Source organism: Phyllostomus discolor, chromosome 4 (assembly GCF_004126475.2).
Source record: "Phyllostomus discolor isolate MPI-MPIP mPhyDis1 chromosome 4, mPhyDis1.pri.v3, whole genome shotgun sequence".
NCBI lineage: Eukaryota > Metazoa > Chordata > Mammalia > Chiroptera > Phyllostomidae > Phyllostomus > Phyllostomus discolor.
In genome coordinates this window covers 150,912,377-150,930,885 of record NC_040906.2, presented here as the reverse complement: position 1 = coordinate 150,930,885, position 18,509 = coordinate 150,912,377, and the positions used below count along the sequence as shown (strand labels likewise).

The 18,509-nt window shown below is 45.8% G+C and overlaps 1 protein-coding gene across 1 annotated transcript in view; it reads left to right on the top strand.

The window, feature by feature from the left end:
- The window catches only part of RRAGD (Ras related GTP binding D), a 45,150-nt gene continuing 26,641 nt past the window's right edge, over positions 1-18,509 (top strand). The window contains exons 1-2 of the mRNA XM_028509498.2: positions 1-508; positions 15,702-15,997. Of these exons, the coding sequence (XP_028365299.1) occupies positions 373-508; positions 15,702-15,997 (432 nt within the window). The 5' untranslated portion in view covers positions 1-372. The remainder of the gene's footprint in view (positions 509-15,701; positions 15,998-18,509) is intronic.

The window sequence follows — 18,509 nt, the reverse complement described above, 5'->3', positions numbered from 1 at the left end:
GTGTGTGTGTGTGTGTGTGTGTGTGTGTGAGTGTGAGAGAGAGAGAGAGAGAGAGAGACAGTGTGTGTCAGGTGACTTGGGTCACGCAGTCTCTCTCTCCCTCCTCGGGGAGGAACTGCCGCGCTCCGGCGGAGTCCTCCGCTGGCAGGAGGGAGGGGCGGCGAGGGGGCCCGGGCACGCTGGGAACCGCGAAACCCAGACCCGGACAGGACGCCGCCCGCCCCGGGGACTCGCTGCTCCCGCCGGCTCCTGCCAGCTCCCGCCGCACTCGAGACAAAACCCCAATTCAGATAGGTTGTTGAGCGGCAAGCGAGGAGGCTTAGCCCCTAACCCGGAACTTGCCGCCCCCGGGACGGCTGGCGGGTGGGCGCAATGAGCCAGGTGCTGGGGAAGCCGCAGCTGGAAGACGAGGACGACGACGAGGAGGATGAGCTGGTGGGGCTAGCGGACTACGGGGACGGGCCCGACTCCTCGGATGCGGACCCGGACAGCGGGGCGGAGGAGGGAGGTGAGCGCCAGGTCCCCTGCCTGGCCCCCAGCCCCGCGCGTCCTCAGCAGGCACCCCGACCCTTCCCTCTGTTTCTTCCCGCCCCCGGCCGCGCCGAGCGCGCTGGCCGCGGACTTGGAGGGGATCCAGGAGTACGGAGTTGCGGGGTGGGGGTGGGGAGGGGCGCAGGAGCGGAGACCGCAAGCTGCAAAATGGGGGAGCCCCGGTGCAGGCGGCGATGGGGTACCAGGATCAGTGGGAAGAGCACAGAGAGAGAGCACAGAGAGGAAGAGTCTGGGCTGGGGAAACATGCGCTCGCTGGCCCGGTACCTCCCCCACCTCTCATCCGAGTTCTCGGCAGGATCCTGGGGGTTGAGGAGGGAAAGGAGACCGCCCGGCTCGCCCTGGGACCTCTTCCTGAATGCTGCTGTTAAAGCTGGGGTCAGATGTCGTGGCTAAAAAAGGCAGCCGGCAGCAGCGTGACTGGCAGGGTCGTCAGCAGCTGCGGGTGTCAGTCTTGCCTTGGCCGTAGTCGCGGGAGGGGTCCTGGGGCTTCCCGGGTCTGCGGCTTAGGGCCACCAGTGGAGAGGCGGGAAGATGCACCCAGGTGATACAGGAGTTACCCAGTGGCCAAGGGTTTCCCGGGATCCAGGGAAACGCGGTTGTTAGGACGCCTAATCTGCACCCAGAATCACCACCTGGGCATGGCTTTGCCTGCCCTGGAGTGAGTGCGGGGTGGGGGAATACTCTGCCACTCAGAGAAGTAAACTCTGTTTACTGTTCGAGAAGCGGTATTTAGCAATCGTTCAGCCTGTGGGGGCTTCCCTACATTTAATTCTTAAGACCTAAGAGAATTGTGAGCTTTTAAGGCTTCGGAAAGGTTCTTTTTTTATTTCCTCCAAAGCAAGGAAAAAGTCCTTTATTGTGAGGTCATTTGAAAAGGTCAGTAGAAGGAGGCTATTAAACATAACATCAAGATGAAGCTGTGTCATGCACAGCTTTGAAAGCTGTGGCCTCCAAAGAAAGAACTAACTTGAAATTTTTTCACTTTGAAGAAATTGTATGAGGGATAAAAGTACCTTTGTAACTGTTGATTTTGAAGAACTTTTATTAAAATTCATTGAACTTATTTTAAATTCTTTCTTCAAAGCCTTTCTCAGAAGAACAGTTCCATTATTTTGCATATGGTAGGTGCTACATTCGATGAATCAGAAAGGGAAGAGAGTTAACTAAACCTTGAGCTTGATAGATGAGAGAGAAGCTTTCCAAGTCATTCTTTTTCATCTTGGCCTGTCTCCTGGGAAGATTTGTGCTAATACCCCCCTTTGCTTGAACTGGTGTGTGCACCTGTGTGCTTCTCTCTTCTGCACTCTATAATTGGTCCCACAGTTGAGCGCATGGTTACATTTTTGTAGATAAAGGCGTTTGTTCAACCCTTTTGTTGGAGTTCCCTAGGGCTACCTTTGGTAATTAAATTGTTCAGTCACTTCATTATTATTCAAATTGCACTCCTTGGCTCCTCCTAGATTCTGGGAGACTTCAGAGAGATTCAGAATAGGGATGTATTTGCAAGGTATTTGACGTGGTAGACACACAATAGGGTGTATTTGTGGTACTGTAAAAAAAAAAAGGAAGAAGAAAGAAAGAAAAAGAAAGAGACTATACCCAGGAAGAACAACCCTGTAATTTGATCATTGTCCTGGGGGCTGGAGAATTACCCTGAAAAGTACAGGACTTGCTTATTCTTCAGCTCTTTAAGGTGGTACTTTTGCAATTGATTTGGGGACTTGAAATTGAAGTGAAAGGAAAGCTTTGCCTCAGAGGTAGGATTCCCCAAACAAAGGGTTTCCCAGAGCCCTGTCTGGGATGCTCCCTGCTGCCCTAACCCAAATGCAAGCCCTCCCAGAACTGACCTGTTTGATTCCTTCACTGGTAAAAATCTCCCCTGTGAGTTTTAGGATCAACCTGGAATCTTGCTGTAAAATAAAAGCATTGAGTATATTGATGTGATAAGAGGACCCACAAGTGAATATTAGCTTCCCTCGAACATTACTGAAGCCAGGCCCTCCCCACTTGGGCCTGCTGCGGATAGGTGGTCTGTTCTCAGACGTCTTCCTCCGTAATCTCAAGCTCCTGTTTTTTCCACGTGTTCCTGGTTTTGCTTTGGAACTTTAGGCCTGAATGCAGTGTCTGTCAGAACAGTTGCTTTCTGGAGTAGCAGATAGGCTCCTTGTCCAGCAGCTCTAGCAGAGGCTGTCCCTGACAAACGTCATGCCAGCTGATTCACTCCCTGGGAAGTGGCATGAGGGAGGAAGTGGGGCGTTGTGACTTCCATTCCTGGGACCGTTGATCGCCACAGAGTCATCTCGGTTTCTCATGGGCCCTGGGTACCTGTTGCATTATAATCTGTCAGTGTAAGAAACATTCAAACCTCTAGAGAATTTTTGTGAGTTTATTTGAGCCAAACTGACAACAATTGCAAAATCTCAACAGATTGAGAAATGCTCCGGAAAATGGCAGTTTTGCTCCTTATTTTATACATTACAATCAAAGGAGGAGGCCTAAGTGGGTTACATGACATCCATTGGTGACAGATTAGGGAGGTAGGAGGAAGCAAGGCTGGGCGGGGAGGCTAGAAGAATTTTGGAATTGGATAAAAAGTAAAGTGATAGGCACGTTTTTTACACAGGTAGGTACAGGGTAGTTAACAGTCAACAGTTAACATGATAACAGTGACAGTGAGGGGATTTGTGATCTCTGGCTGTGGGTTCTGTGCTTGGAGGTATCCAGAAAAAGGAAATCTGACATTCCAAAGGTATTTTGTCATAGATGCAAAAAGACAACAGACAGGCTCATTTAAGGTAAAGATTGACCCTTGTTAGGGAAAAATACAGGCCTAGGACCTGACTACCCGCCATGAACTGCTTTTAGTTAGTTTTCATTTCAGACCATCTTGTGTGGTTACTTTGGTCTCTTGAGTTTGTAAGGCTGCCATGCAGGCCTCCCCTGAGCTTGTCAGGCTTCACATGTGGCCCCTTTTCTACCCCAAATCCTGTGTTGTTTTTGGTAAAATCTACATTTATCTATTGTCAAACTTAAAAAAAAAGGAATGTGGAAGGGTGGGGAGGGACTGATTCTGAGGAAAGATGGGTGCGGTGCACTTTGAACTATGAGCAAAGAAAGCAGGACTCTAATGAGCTGTCTCCCACCCCTCCCCCCCGCCCTGCACCTTCCTCATGGATTCAGTTCAGTGCTTGTGCTCATTGGGAACTGGGGCTTTTTCTGTGAAGTTCAGAAATCTGCCGTGGGTGGGATGCAGGCCTGAGCAGCATCACTGTGCAAGAGAAAGTGGATTGAAGGTGGATAGCGCTATTTCCATTCCCATAGTTCTATAAGGAAGCTCTGGTTTTATTTTTAAACTGAGTATCTTGTAAGTTTTACCACATTGTGCCAAGTTTGAAAACCTGGTGCAGCTAAGGTGAGACTTAGATTGCACTTCCCTGGCAGCACTCCCATTTTATCCATGAATACCAGGAGTGTTCCCGGGCCCTTCAGTTCTCTTAAGGACAGATTTGGGTGCTTCTCCACGCCCCTTTCACGGTCGTTATCTCACCTTCAACTTTCACTCTCCAGATAAATCTGCAGACAGAGCATGGAAATAATTAAGCCATTGAAAACAATTGCATCAAAAATAATTGTTTTTGACAATGGACTTTAAATCTTTATTAAATTAGTGTGCTTTAAAAACTGTAAAAATAAGGAGAGCAATTAAAAGACCATATTTAGCCCTGGATGGTGTGGTGCAGTGGATTGAGCGCTAGCCTGCAAACCAAAGTGTTGCAGGTTGGATTCCCAGTCAGGGCACGTGCCTGGGTTGCAGGCCAGGTCCCCAGATGGGGGTGTGCGAAAGTCAACCACACATTGATGTTTCTCTCTCGCTTTCCCCCTCCCTTCCCCTCTCTCTAAAAATAAATATTAAAAAAATAAAAGACCATACTTAATCAAAAAGTATGGGCCCTGAAATTGGGCCCTGGTCAGGTGGCTCAGTTGGTTAGAGCATTGTCCCATACACCTAAAGGTGGGTTTGATCCCTGGTGGGGCCATGTACAGGAGGTATTTGCTTGGTGTTTCTCTCTCACATTGATGTTTCTCTCCCTCTCTCTCTTTTTCTCTCTCTAAAATCAATAAACATCGAGTGAGGATTTTTTTAAAAAGTTAAATTGGTCTCTCCCCCAAAGTCCCAATACTTAAGGGAAACCTGGGTAAGACAGCCACCTACCCACAGTCCAGCTAAGCACAGGCTTGTTTCCATAGCAACCTGCGTACTCGCATAGGGTCTGAGGAAGTGACAGTTTAGGTGGTTACTAGAAGCACACATGTACACACACACACACACACACACACACGTCCAAAGTCAGCAGGTGGTACTTCTCTGATAGGTGTAAATGCTGTGAATCCAGCGATTCACATCTATTAATCATTAGTGTCAGCTTTTTCCCCCTTAAAGCGATTAAGAAATTACTAGTGGATTCATCTTCTTGCGGTTCCTTGAGAGTAAGCAGATGTCATTGTTCTGATACACGAGAGTCATCAGGGGGCTTTACTGCAGCCCCTGTCATTTACACAACATGATGTAGAACTGAGCAAAATTTAAGAGAGGGTTAAAGTTTGTTAAAGGTAAGTCCCTTTCCTTATAATTCTCCCTTGTCCGAAAGAGTCGGGTTGACTACAGCCCTGGCTATAGCTAATCTCTTGGGTTTCCTTCTGTCCCTGGAAGTACAGAGGTACATATGAGCTGGAGTAATAAAAATACAGAACAGGGTAAAATGATGTGACCCAGGCTACCCCTTTAGGCACAGAGCTTGTTTGAGTACATATAGTTAGCATATTTTTATGTAAGATTTTTAAAAGATTTCTTAAATTTATTTTTTAGAGAGAGAAACATCCATCAGTTGCCTCTTGCATGCACCCCAACCAGGGGCTAGCCTGCAGTCCAGGCGTGTTCCTGGGCATCAAACTGGCGACCTCTCACTTTGCAGGGTGCTGCTCAACCAACTGAGCCACGCCAGTCTGGGCTGTATCAGGTGTTTTGTCAACGTGTCCGTGATTCAGTGTATTGTAGAATCTTGATTCTTCATTTGTATCAGATCTCTCCAATATTAATATTACAATACACATAGGGTAGCCTAATAGAAATAAGAGGCAGAAACATCAAGCTCTGGATGAGGGATGTGGCTCTGAGTTGGAAAGATCATCTTTTTTCGGTCTCAGGTGACTGTCTGTCTCTCAGAGTTCACTCTCTGCTTTATTCAGTCTCCCACACCCAGAGCTATTGTTGGTGACACATTCCACTTCCTACCACAGCCATGTCTCCCCTCCACCCCGCCCGCTGTTTTCTTTCTTCTCTACCGCCTTTATACTTCCTTCACCTTTAAAAACCCTTTTCTATTCTCCCTCTTCTGCAAAAGCCTTAAAGCTCTCCTGTGACCATTGCTTTTCCCTGGTTCTACTGGTAACCAATAGGTTTTTCACTCCTGGCCTGAAGTGTCCAGGGAACGGCTGACTTCTCTTGAGGACCTCGGGGAAAGACGCCAGCTCCGTGTCGGTGTGTAGGATGGAAGACTACGTAAAACTGGCCGTGAGCACTCTCAAAGTGATTGTTAAAAAAAAAAAAATGTTCCCAAGAACACTTTTTTCTTCTTGCAGGAGTATTGGTAGATTGGAATACATCAGAAATGTTATTGAGTACATCTGTTAAGGAAAGAGTCGTAGATGGAAGCATATTTTTTAGTTACCTGCCAGTGTGTTGTGAGAGGATTTCATAAGGGAAGATTTGGTTTTCACATATCAATAAAAAGACATAAAAATCACCTTTATGCCTTTGAAAATATGGTTTATTTGCATTTACTCCTTACTAAGTAGTTAATCACATGGACAGTGAATCTTCATGATTTTGCAGTGCCTTGTTCATGCTGCTCTCATTATGCATGTATTTAATTCCCACTTGGGTTGGAATTTCTACTGAACTCCTGAGTCTTGAATATGTAAGTAGTTCCTTTGACCAGAAATGGAAAGGCCTGGAAATAATGGTGAAAATGAACTGAGGCCTCTTCTTAAAACCATAGAAAACCAGAACCTTAAGCCTTTGTTGACCCCACAGAATACTAATAGGGAAGAAATTCTAACTTTCCCTTAAGGCTGAGTGAGCCTTTCACTGTGTGAAAGGAATGTGTGGTCACATTCCACAAAAGATGATCTCTTTACCTAGGCTTGGGCTGGGGGTGGGGGAATGAAGCTGGGTGTGTGCACACCCACACAAATACACACACGTGCTGATAGAGACTGATAGTTGAAGAAATAAAAGATTTCATGGGCCAGGAGACATGAAGAGGGTCACACATGAAGCTGGTAAATGACAGAGCTGGGACTTGAACACCAGTCTGCCACTAACCCAAGACCTTTTTTTTTAAAAAAAAGATTTTATTTGTTTTTAGAGACAGGGTAGAAAAAGAGGGAGAGAAACATCAATGTGTGGTTGCCTCTCACACGCCCCCTTCTGGGATCCTGTCTGGCTACCCAGGCATGTGCCCTGACTGGGAATGGAACTGGGGACCCTTTGGTTCATAGCCCACGTTCAGTCCACTGAACAACACCAGCCAGGGCTAACCCAGTACTTTTTAAACCATTCCACTTGCTATCTCTTTGCTACCATGTTATTTTATTCTTTCATTAAATCTTTGTTAGCTTTTCCCATTTTGGACCTGTTTAAAGGTGTCACCTCTTGGAGAACTTAAGTAAAATAGCTCTCAGTTGTATAATACCTCCGAATTTATGAAGTGAATTTCATTCAATGTCTCATTCTCTTCAGAGATCCCTTGAGCTCAGGAAGGCTGGGCCAACCTAGTTAGAATTATGTAAGGAGGGGCACATCGCCTTTCAATTGCCGTTTTCCTGATTTCTGGCTCCTTCTTTATTGTGACGTTCGCAACCCACAGATCAGCCAGGCCTGGCCCCCAGGTGGTCGGAGCTCAAGACGCTGGGTCTCTCTTCCTCTTCCTTTTGTATTTACACAGCCTACCGGTTTCCGACCGGCTCTGCCAGTTACTGATTAATTAGCCTGCAGGGGTTAAAGACTGATAACGGCAGGTTAGGGAAACGGCTCCCCTAATGCTGTTTCCTGGGGGATGAGTTTCCCTGGGACTTACGGCAGTCTGGTTACAAAGCTGGGCTGCCTGGGTACTGACAGGACCCATTGCAAAATAGGTGAGGTATGGTCAGTGCCTCTGACCCCAGTCGATAAACTGTCCTTGGGCAGAAGGTGCATCCTCTTCATACCCAGCTCAAAGGGACACATAAAGTTTCTTTTTAAAGCTTTCAGGTAATTTATCTTCAAATTCAGCTCAGTCACTTTCATTCCATCTCAACCAACGTACGCCCGCTGGGGGTTTATTGTGGTCGGCCCAAAGGCCTCAGTTTTTACATCTGTAAAGAGCAAACTATGGATTTGAGGATTAGGGATGGCCCTGCCTGCTCTGTAGGTGGTCAGTAAATGGTACCTGCTGGGTGGGAAGAGCAGGTTGGTTTGAGCTGCTTCTTGGTGCCCAAGGTTAAAATCTCAAATGTGCCCTCATACTCAGCCAGGAAGACCAGGGACACAAAGGACCAACGAGGCACGGATGGCCTTAGCAACCTGAATTCCCACAGCAAACCTGTCTGCAACCTCAGTCTTAGGGCCCTTCTGAGCCGCCAGCTCCTTTTCTCACCTGGGCCAGGCACTCCAGACTCAACCAGTGCAAAGAGCATTTTGCCTTTTAATGCCATTTGGTGAATGGGCCCTTGTTCACTTGGTCTGCCCCATTGGGCACCCAGAGCTTCTTTCTTGCTTGCCCCCTGTGTCCCATGGATCACCAGGTATTATTGAGTTGATGTGAACTTTTTCACAAATCCATTCCTTCTGCCAATTTCCACAGTCTGTGCCTTAGTTTTTCCATTTCTCATTTGTGTTCTAGAGGAAAAACCTTTTCTCTGTTCTCTTGGGTTCTGAATTGGGGGCCTGCAACTTAAAGGGACAGAAGACAGATTAGCAAGAGAAAAACAGATTTAATTACATACTAATTCATGACAGTCCACAAAAATTTGGCTGGTAGAATTTGGGGTTTATCTACCACATTAACAGAGGGTGGGGAAGGGCAAAGGGGCACTTCTGGGAGAGCAAATGCCTTGTTAGAAGGGGATGGTCAAAAGCCACTTACAGAAAGACAAATGGGCCCATAGGAGAGTAGTTGGGGGGTATCATAGTTTGGTGACAATGTCTGTTTGGGTGTAGTGTCAACTTCTTGGCTCAGCGGCAGTCCCTAATCTTCTAAGAGGAGATATCAGTTGTTCCTGGGGAGACTTATGACAACTGAGTTCTTTTGAGAGGCTCTGCTGTAGGCAAATAAAGGAGCAGGAATTCAGACACCTTCAGCTCACAATAATTTTTATGTCACAGTGACTTACTCTAAACCGCTTCCCTTTCTACACATTGATCCCTGCTACAGAGTCTGTTTCTAGAGTGAACTTACCTAAGCACTAATCTGATCATGGTAGTCTCCCCTTAAAATCTTTAGTGATTTCCTCAGGGCTTGCAGAATACAATCTAAACTTCCCAGCATCTCATGTGTGAGCTAGCCTATTACTTCTCTACATTGGAGTGTGTGTGTGTGTGTGTGTGTGTGTGTGAGCAGGACAGACAGTAAACAAGACGGACTTAAAGTAAAAAGATAATTTTGTGTAGTGATAAGTACTGTTAGGAAGACACTGTTACTAGCCCCGGCTGGTGTGGCTCAGTGGATTGAGTGCCAGCCTGTGAACCAAAGCAGTCCCCCGTTCGATTCCCAGTCAGAACACCTGCCTGGGTTGCTGGCCAGGTCCCAAGTAGGGATCGCTCGGGAGGCAACCACACATTGATGTTTCTCTCCCTCTCTTTCTCTCACCCTTCCCCTCTCTCTAATACTGATTAAATAAAATATTTTAAAAAATAGGAAGCGATGGGGCCTAGTTTTCATCAGAGGAGGTAAAATTGCCGCTGGGCTGAGGGGAGGCCTGTCAGGTGGAGGCAGCAGCCAGTCCAGACGCTAAGGTGAGGAACCGGAAGGCCAGTGTGGCTGCAGCAGCGGGAGGGGTTTGTGGGGAAGATGAACCAGGTATGGGATGAGAGGGTAGCCCATATAGGGTCTTTTCTGGCCGGAGGCATTTGGATTTTATTCTCTGTGCTGTGAGAAACCAATGGACAGTGTGGAGCCTTTTCTTGCCTCTAAAGCACATTCCCCAACTCCAGGAAGGCCACCATCTCTCCCTGGCACAATCTTTCCCTCATTTATCTCTTCTACGCCTTCTTTTTAAGACGCAGATGTTATATCTCCAGGGCACCCTCCCTGGAGCCCCTACACCTAGATAACAGTGAATTGTCAATTTTCTTGTCTACTTTCCCCTCTGATCGCTAAAGGATGAATCTTTTCTTTGTGTCTGCAGCCCCTGGCTCAGCCCTGTCTAACAGTTGGCCGACTTTCAGGGAACCTTTATGAAACAGAACAAACTGCCCTCTTGTAAACTTCACCTCCCTCCTGCAGCTTTCTCCAAGCCCTGTTGACTTTCAAAGAGCCCTCTGTGGGGTTCCATCTAGGCCCAAATCCTATAGTTCCTTTCTGTTGCCTTTTAAAAAAAAGTGCTAGCCCTTTTATTGCCCCTTTCAAAGCAGCTATCATCTTTCATTCTCTTCACACTTCCCACCTTTCTCAGGTGGTTCTTACTCAACCTGAGTAAGTAGGTGATGTTGGTTGAGGGAGCCCAGCCCTCCCCAGGAGCCCAGGAGTTTGGGGTGTTTACTTTTGTGACTTAAGCTCCCTACTTGCCATTCCCGAAGTGGAATGAGACCTGAGAAACTCTGAGAAACACCATAGGGTTTCAGAAGCAATGATACCCAGGCACTTGAGGCGAGTATCTGGGATAGGGAACCTCTCCTCAACAGGAGTGGCCTATAAAAAATTTTTTACCTGCGGTCCACAATAAAAAATACATTTATATTGTGAACCAGCATTCACATATGCATAAATAAACCTAGCAGTACTTACTCTTATTATTGCATGATGTACTCTGGTATTTTCTAGCCTTTTCCCTTTTCCTGAAGTTTCTATTTAATGCCGCCGTCGGATTCGGGGCTAAGGCTCTGGGTGAGGGCTGCACTGCAGACCAGCCCTGTGGCCTTGGCCAGGCTCCTCCCCACAAGCTCCTCAGGTGTAAAACAGATTTGTTTACACCTCGTGGGGAAGGTGGTAGAAAGTTGGTAGAAATGTCTAGCGAGGTCCCTGGCACACAGCGTATTTCTGTACACACCAGCTGAAGTGTGTCATTGTGGGTCGGAGACGCCTCCAAGAGTTGATGGTACTCTTGCTGATCTGGTCCACCATTTGCTAGCGGTTTGCATTGGTAGCCTGCTTGAAATGGTCCACCATTTCTCCCGGGGGGAAGGGAATCCCTCCAGCTGTATGTGTGTGTCGTGGCTGCACATGTATTTCACTTCCCAGCCACTCTGTGTAGGTAAACATTGCATACACACTGCGTCCCCTCCTTCCCTTGGTCTCCGTCCCCTCCTGCTCTCCCAGGCGGAGGATGTCCCACCTCCAGGGCACCCACATGGATGATCATGACACAGATTTGCAGACCCTGCTGAAAATAACTTCAAGACTATACTTACATCCCACAGTGTAAATTGAACATGATTTAATGCGGGCTTTTGCATTCTTTAACTGGGGGCAATGTTGTACAGCAGAAAGAGAATGAATGCATAGACTTCCGATGGGACAGCCTTCAGTTTGAATGTCCCTTGGCCTTCCTGAGACTGAGTTCCTTCACCTGTGAAATGTGGATAATATGTATTCTTGAAGGAGTACGAATGGGATGAAGTGTGTAGAATATCTAGGGCAGGGGTTGCTGTGAACTTTTATTGCGTGCGCATTTTCCTGTTCCATGCAAGGCATTGTGCCTTTGCTGACATCCCGGCTCCGCTCTCTGGGAGAGCCTCCTGCTGCTCGCCCACCTGAACCCCTTCCAAACCCTGCACTGCTGTAACCCTGTATGCATAGCCCTGTACTCCACTGGGTTGCTCCCTGTGGCCCTCCGGGTGCCCGCCTTCCAGTGGCTGTTTGCAAGGCACAATGGAGCTACTATAGCTCTTTAGGTTTCCTTTCTTTTCCTTGAGAGTATGTCTTTCTTAAAGATTTTATTTTATTCTTTTTTTATTGCTTGATTTTTGGGATGGAGAATGATAATGATTCGTTGTTCCACCCATTCACACATTTCCTGGTTGGTTCTCGTTTGTGCCCTGACTCGATGGAACCCACAGCTGTGGCCAACGCTCTACCCAGCTGAACTCTTGGCTGGGGCAAGAGTACATTTGTTAAAAACAGTCGTATTGAGGTATAATTGACATAAAATACAATGAGCCTGTTTGATAAGATCTGACGTGTGTATGCCTGTGAAACCATCACCGTCAAAAGTTTCCTTAGTGTAGTTTACAGTTTTTAGAATAATGTAAATGGAATCATAGAGTCAGTGGTCCTTCATATGTCCTTCTTCAGCTGGCCTTTTCCATTTAACATAGTCATCCTGAGAGTTTTCTATGTTATGTGTGTCAATAGTTGATTCCTTTTTATGTTGAGATGCACTGCAATTTATCCATTCATCTGTTGATGGACATTTGGGTTGTTTCCAGTTTTTGATGGTTACGAATAAAATTGTTATGAGTCTTTGGGTACAAGTTTTTGTATGAACATGTGCTTTTATTTCTTTTGGGTAAATACTTAGTAGGGGGAATGATTGGGATAATATAATACATGTATGTTTAACTTCTTAAGAAACCATGAAACTGTTTTCCAAAATGGTTTACCATTTTACATTTCTACCAGCAGTGTATTAGAATTCTAGTACTTCCACATCTTTGTTAACACTTATTACTGTCTGTCTTCTTAATGTCAGCCATCCTTGTGGGTATGCAACAGTATCTCATTGATTTGATTTACATTTTTCTGATGACTGATAATATGTTGACATCTTTTCATGGGCTTACCTTTGTTTACCTTTCATAAATCTTTTTTTAAAGATTTTATTTATTTATTTTTAGAGAGGGAAGGGAGGGAGATAGAGAGAGAGAGAGAAACATCAATGTGTGGTTGCTGGGGGTCATGGCCTGCAACCCAGGCATGTACCCTGACTGGGAATTGAACCTGCGACACTTTGGTTCGCAGCCCGCACTCAATCCACTGAGCTACGCCAGCCAGGGCTTACCTTTCATAAATCTTTGAGAAATTGTTCAAATATTTTGCCCTACCCTTTTTTAAAAAATGGATTTTGTTTTCTTATTAATGAGCTTTTAAAGTTCTTTACCTATTGTGCATATAAATCCTTTTTCAGGCCCTGGCTGGGTAGTTCGGTTGGTTAGGGTGTCGTCCCGACACACTAAGGTTGCAGGTTCAGTCTCCAGCCGGGGCACTGAGAAGACTCAGCCAGTGAACGCGTAAATAGATGGAACAGCAAAATCGATGTTTCTCCCTCTCCCTTCCCCTCTCACTTCTCTCTGTCTCTAAAAATCAATTAATAAGGAAAAAATTCTTTTAATCCTTTATCAGATATGTGATTTGCAAATATTTTCTCCCAGTCTTCAGCTTGTCTTTTTTATTATTTTAACAGTGCCATTTGAAGATTAGAAGTTTCTGTTTTAATAAAGTTTAATTTACCCATTTTGAGGAGAGTGTGGCATATCCAAGAAATCTTTGTCTAAGATCATAAATGTATTCTACCAGAAGTTACATAGTTTTAGGCATTACAGTTACCCCTATGAACTATTTTGAGTTAATTTTTGTATATATATGATGTGAGATATCGACTGAATTTTTTTTAATTGGTGTCCAATGTTATAGCACTTTTTGGTGAAAATGACTATTCTTTCTCCATGGAATTGGCTTTTCATCTTAGTCACAAATCAGCTGTCTATGGGTTTACTTCTAGACTCCTTTTCCTGTTCTAATGATCCATTTGTCTATGTTTGTGCCAACACCATACTTTCTAGACTACATTTTAAGTTTCTCCAAAATAAGAACCATGTTTCATACTTTTTTGCAGAGACAACCAACACTTACCAAGCAACTACACATTAACCAGTATGTTTACTGTGTTGAAAAAACAGAAACTTTAATACAACCATTTAAAGAGTAAATATGGAGTTGAAAACCTAATTTAAGGAGCATTTAATATTTTGAAACTTTTGTGCTTGGCATGTAAAGTCAAAAAAATTTCAGAGATTTTCAGTGAGCTCGTGCATCTTTGAAACTTAACTTAAAGGTCTCATTTGTAATTAAGACATAGAACGGTCTGTCAGTTTTTGTCTCTTCCCACATCTGTGTCCTTCGTGTCTCCCTATACATTAAATTTTTTCTTTGTTTTGCAAAACTAATTTTAAATCATATGTATGTGAATGTGTTTGTTTTCTTCTTAAAAGGTTTATTTTTAGAGAGAGGGGAAGGGAGGGAGAAAGAGAGGGAGAGAAACATCCGTGTGTGGTTGCCTCTCATGTGCCCCCTACTGGGGACCTGGCCCACAACCCAGGCATGTGCCCTGACTGGGAATCAAACTGACAACCCTTTGGTTCGCAGGCCAGCACTCAATGCAGAGCCACACCAGCCAGGGCTACAATGTAAATTGTCAATGCATTCATTCATTTGATGATCTTTGAACAGCCAGTAAGTGCCAGACATATAACAGCAAAATAGGTATGCTTGCTTACCCTCGCGGAGTTTGAAGTCTAGTGCAATGGCTAGCACTGGGAGTGGAACTGGTGACCTTTTGATTCGCAGGCTGACACTCAGTCCACTGAAGCACACCAGCCAGGGCTCACTTAATTTTTTATCTCACACTTTCCAGTGCTCTCTCCCTTCGTACTGCATTCTGAGGGAATTTGACTTTCCAGTTCACTATTATCCTCTTTATCTGTGTTTATTCTGCTTTTCAATCCATTTATCTTCCCTCCTCCCCCCAAATTATATTTTTATTTCCAAGATTGCTAAGTCCCCTTTTCATGACTGCTCTTATTTGGAAACTGTCCTTGTTTCAAGAATGTTGTAGTTTCTCTTATCTCTGTGTATTTTTGTTTATACTTACCTGGAAAGTTTGCTCTGATTCCATTATGCACTCGGCTCCTTCAGGTGTGCATCCTTCCATTTGTTGAGTCTCTGTTCTCTTCCGTAATCTCGGCTTTCCTCCAGGGTTGGCATTTGAGGACACGTCTGAAGGGAAGATGGTGCTGCTTCTACCTCTTGAGCTCCATGCACATTGTTAGGCAGAGTTAGGTGAGGTCAGAGTGTTACCTAACTCTGCGGCAGGGTGGCGCCTCCCTGTTCCTCTGGGCGTCACCAGCTGCTGGGGCACTGCCTTCCCTCTCACACCCCAGCTCGTAGACTCACTGCTCCCACCTGGAAGGTATTCTGGAGGCAGGGCTGTCCAACCTATTGGCTTCTCTAGGCAACACTGGAAGAAGAAGAGTTGTTTTGGGCCACACAGTAAATACACAAACACTAATGAAAACTGATGAGCAAAAACCAAAGTTTTAAGTAAGTTTATGATTCCGTGTTGGGCCGCAGTTGGACACCCCTGCTAGTCTGTGTGGGGTGGTGTTTGGTAGGTGGATGGGCAGTGGTGCCTGCAGTGATGTGTCTGCTTGGCTCTTTGCACTTTGATTCTCCAAATAATGACCTTGTTGGTTGCCTTCCTGCCCCTTCCAGGGTAAATGAGCAAGCGTCTCTTTAGTGCATAGAGACCCTGGCGATCTAGGCCAAGAAGGACATTGCTCTGGAATGCCAGCACTGGGTTCTTTTCCTGGGGAGTTGGCTCGGGAAACCTCTACTCCTCACCCTCGAGGTTCCCTGCTTGCGAAGCAGAATTGTGCAGGTTTTGTGGCCTCCCCAGGCTGGCACGAGAGGTGGCGAAACAGCATTTTTCAGTGCTTTCCCCTTACTAAAAGCTGGCCCCTCGAAGAATGGAATGATGTAGTTAGCACTGTCCATATTGGGAAAAGCCGAGCTGCTCGTGAATCGTAAATCACATCTCAGGCGGAAGTGAAACTCCTCGAATTAACCGCTGTGACAGCGTCTCACCCTCATTTTTGTTTTGTGGTTTTCTCCAGTTCTGGACTTCAGCGATCCCTTCAGCACCGAGGTGAAGCCGAGGATCCTGCTCATGGGCCTGAGGAGAAGTGGCAAGTCTTCCATTCAGAAGGTGGTCTTTCACAAGATGTCCCCCAGCGAGACGCTGTTCCTGGAGAGCACCAACAAGATCTGCCGGGAAGACGTCTCCAACAGCTCCTTCGTGAACTTCCAGATTTGGGACTTCCCGGGACAGATCGACTTTTTCGACCCTACGTTCGACTACGAGATGATCTTCCGGGGAACAGGAGCGCTGATATTCGTCATCGACTCCCAGGTAAAGCTCAGCCTTGGGTGCAGTGGGCCCGCAGGCCCCTCTCGCCGACACAGGCAGCCACTCCCCTGGGTTCAGAGTTTCCTGGGTGGTGGTTTCGGCGTGGGGTTTGGTTTTTAGAACTGAGAAGAGGCCTCTCTGACAAATAAGCATTTGGGGCTCTCAGAGTCTGCAAAGAAGCCTGCGTGCAACCCTGAGGAATAATTGATGGTGTTAGGGAGCCGTGTGTGTCGCAGCAACTCGCAGATCTAGGAAACCTCACGGCTGGAGGGAGCCACCGTGCAGGCCACAGACAGCACACACGTGTTCCCCCCCGATCCTCTTGGCAGACATCTACAAAACATCACAGGTTCTGTGCAACAAAAATATGTATAAGTTTACATTTTAAAATGCTTACTATTTCTTATGAAGATAAAGTTCCAAATTCAAAATTTTTTCTTCTGAGTTAAAATTATTGTAATCATTGATTACACAATTGATCCCAATAGTGCATAATTGATAAAGACAATATAACTGTCATGTATTTTATAGGTAACTTAAATATAAACAGTAAAATTGGAGATAATTATATCTCTTAAGGAGATAGATATTTTTCCACTTAATTCATGTATCTGTGCTTGAATAAGACAGCACTTGGGATTGATTCTATTTTTGTTTCTATAGACATAACCACTGGAAAACCTTGTTCATACAAATAAGTAGGTAGATATAGGGTGAGGTTTGATATAGTATTCACTCAATTATTATTATTATTTTGAAAGATTTTGGCCCTAGCTGGGTAGCTCAGTTGGTTAAAGCATCATCCTGATGCACCAAGATTGCGAGTTCTATCCCCGGTCAGAGCACATTCAAGAATCAACCAACAAATGCATAAATATGTCAAATAACAAATCAATGTTTCTTCGAACCAGTTATTCTTTAAATCAGTCTCCAAGCCAGTCTTCTGAATTTTCTCTTTGGCACCCTGGGATGTGGTACCCTGAGCTTTTCTCCTGCTAATTGGGAGCAGGGCCCGTGTAAAAGGGGAGGTGAGGAAGGGAAGCAGTGGAACCACCAGTGCATCTCAGGCAGGTCAGTATTAGAAAGAGTGCAGGCAGCAGGATCAGGACCTTGATGCTCTTCATACTCTCCGTGTCCAAGCATCTTAGAAAGTGTACATGATGTGTGGCCAGGCTGACAGTCCTTTTTAAAAAAAATATTATTTATTTTTAGAGCAAGAGGAAGAGAGGGAGAAAGAGAGAAAGAAACATCAATGTGTGGTTGCCTCTCATGTGCCCCCCACTGGGGACCCAGCACCTGCACTCCAGGCATGTGCCCTGCCTGGGAATTGAACCTGCGACCCTCTGGTTTGCAGGCTGGTGCTCAACCCACACCAGCCAGGGTGCTAACAGTCCTTTTATTGCAGCTGAGGGGGAGTAAAAGGCAAGTCCTACATAATGCACTACACCCTCTGTAAACTCAGGTCCAGACCTTTTCCTGAAACCATGGGCCTGCAAAGAGACAGGCAGGCCGAGCACTCCCAGCCCTTGCAGGAGCATGGGTCTTGTTAGCAGGGAGGGTGGGAAGGCTGACTTAGTCATAATGGTTCTGAGCCCACACTTGGAAAACTGTTCTCTGACAAGACTGCTCATGCCAGAGAACATTCATGGAACTAGGCATTTAATATAATATTGAAATTTTCACCCAAAGCCTTTTAGTTTCAAGTGACTGCACTTGGACATCTAGTGTAGTACAGGAGCTTGGCTGTACTGACCTTTCTGTGGTTAGAAAGGGTTCTTTCTTTGGTGGTGGGGTTTAGCTGCGGGAGACATTTAAGTTCCAAAGCCTGATCTGGGAAAAGCAAGCAGTGCGTCTCCGCCCTTGGACTCGTCCAGAAGCACGTGCTTGTAAGACACCGGCATCAGGTCCTGCTGTCAGTTGCTGCTTTCTTGGCTGTCCCACTTATGCTGACCTGTTTTCTGGCCCATCTGTGGCCTTGGCAGTATCCCCTGCCTTCCTGCCTAGGTCTGCCAGCACCATAAATTAGGAAGCCTGGCACTGGAGGGGAGGGGCTGGAGTGTGTACATGCTGCTGCATGGGAGGTGAGGCTCCGGGGATGTCATGGTCACCTGTCTCTTTTAAGTTCCATTTTTTCCCCTAAGTCACATGGCCGCCATTTCTGTAGTTATTGAACTGGGTAGTGGCAGCCTGTGAGTGAGTATATTCTCTAACCAGTGGCTAGTGGATTTCAAGACAATGGCTTTGTAAGTAAATACTTACTTCAATGCCACGTTGTGCTTACCTAACAATTTGCGTTTATGGAATTCCCATTTCCAGAGCAAATCTATCTCAGGTATTTGTATGATGGCTATAATTGGGCTAAAATAGGTATACTTGCCTATGTTTAAATTGCAACCATAATTTAAAAAAATTTTTTATTGGTTTTAGAGAGAAAGAGGAGGCAGAGAGAGAGAGAGAAGAACATCGATTCTTTGTTCCATTTATTTATGCATTCATCGTTAACTCGCAGCCTCGG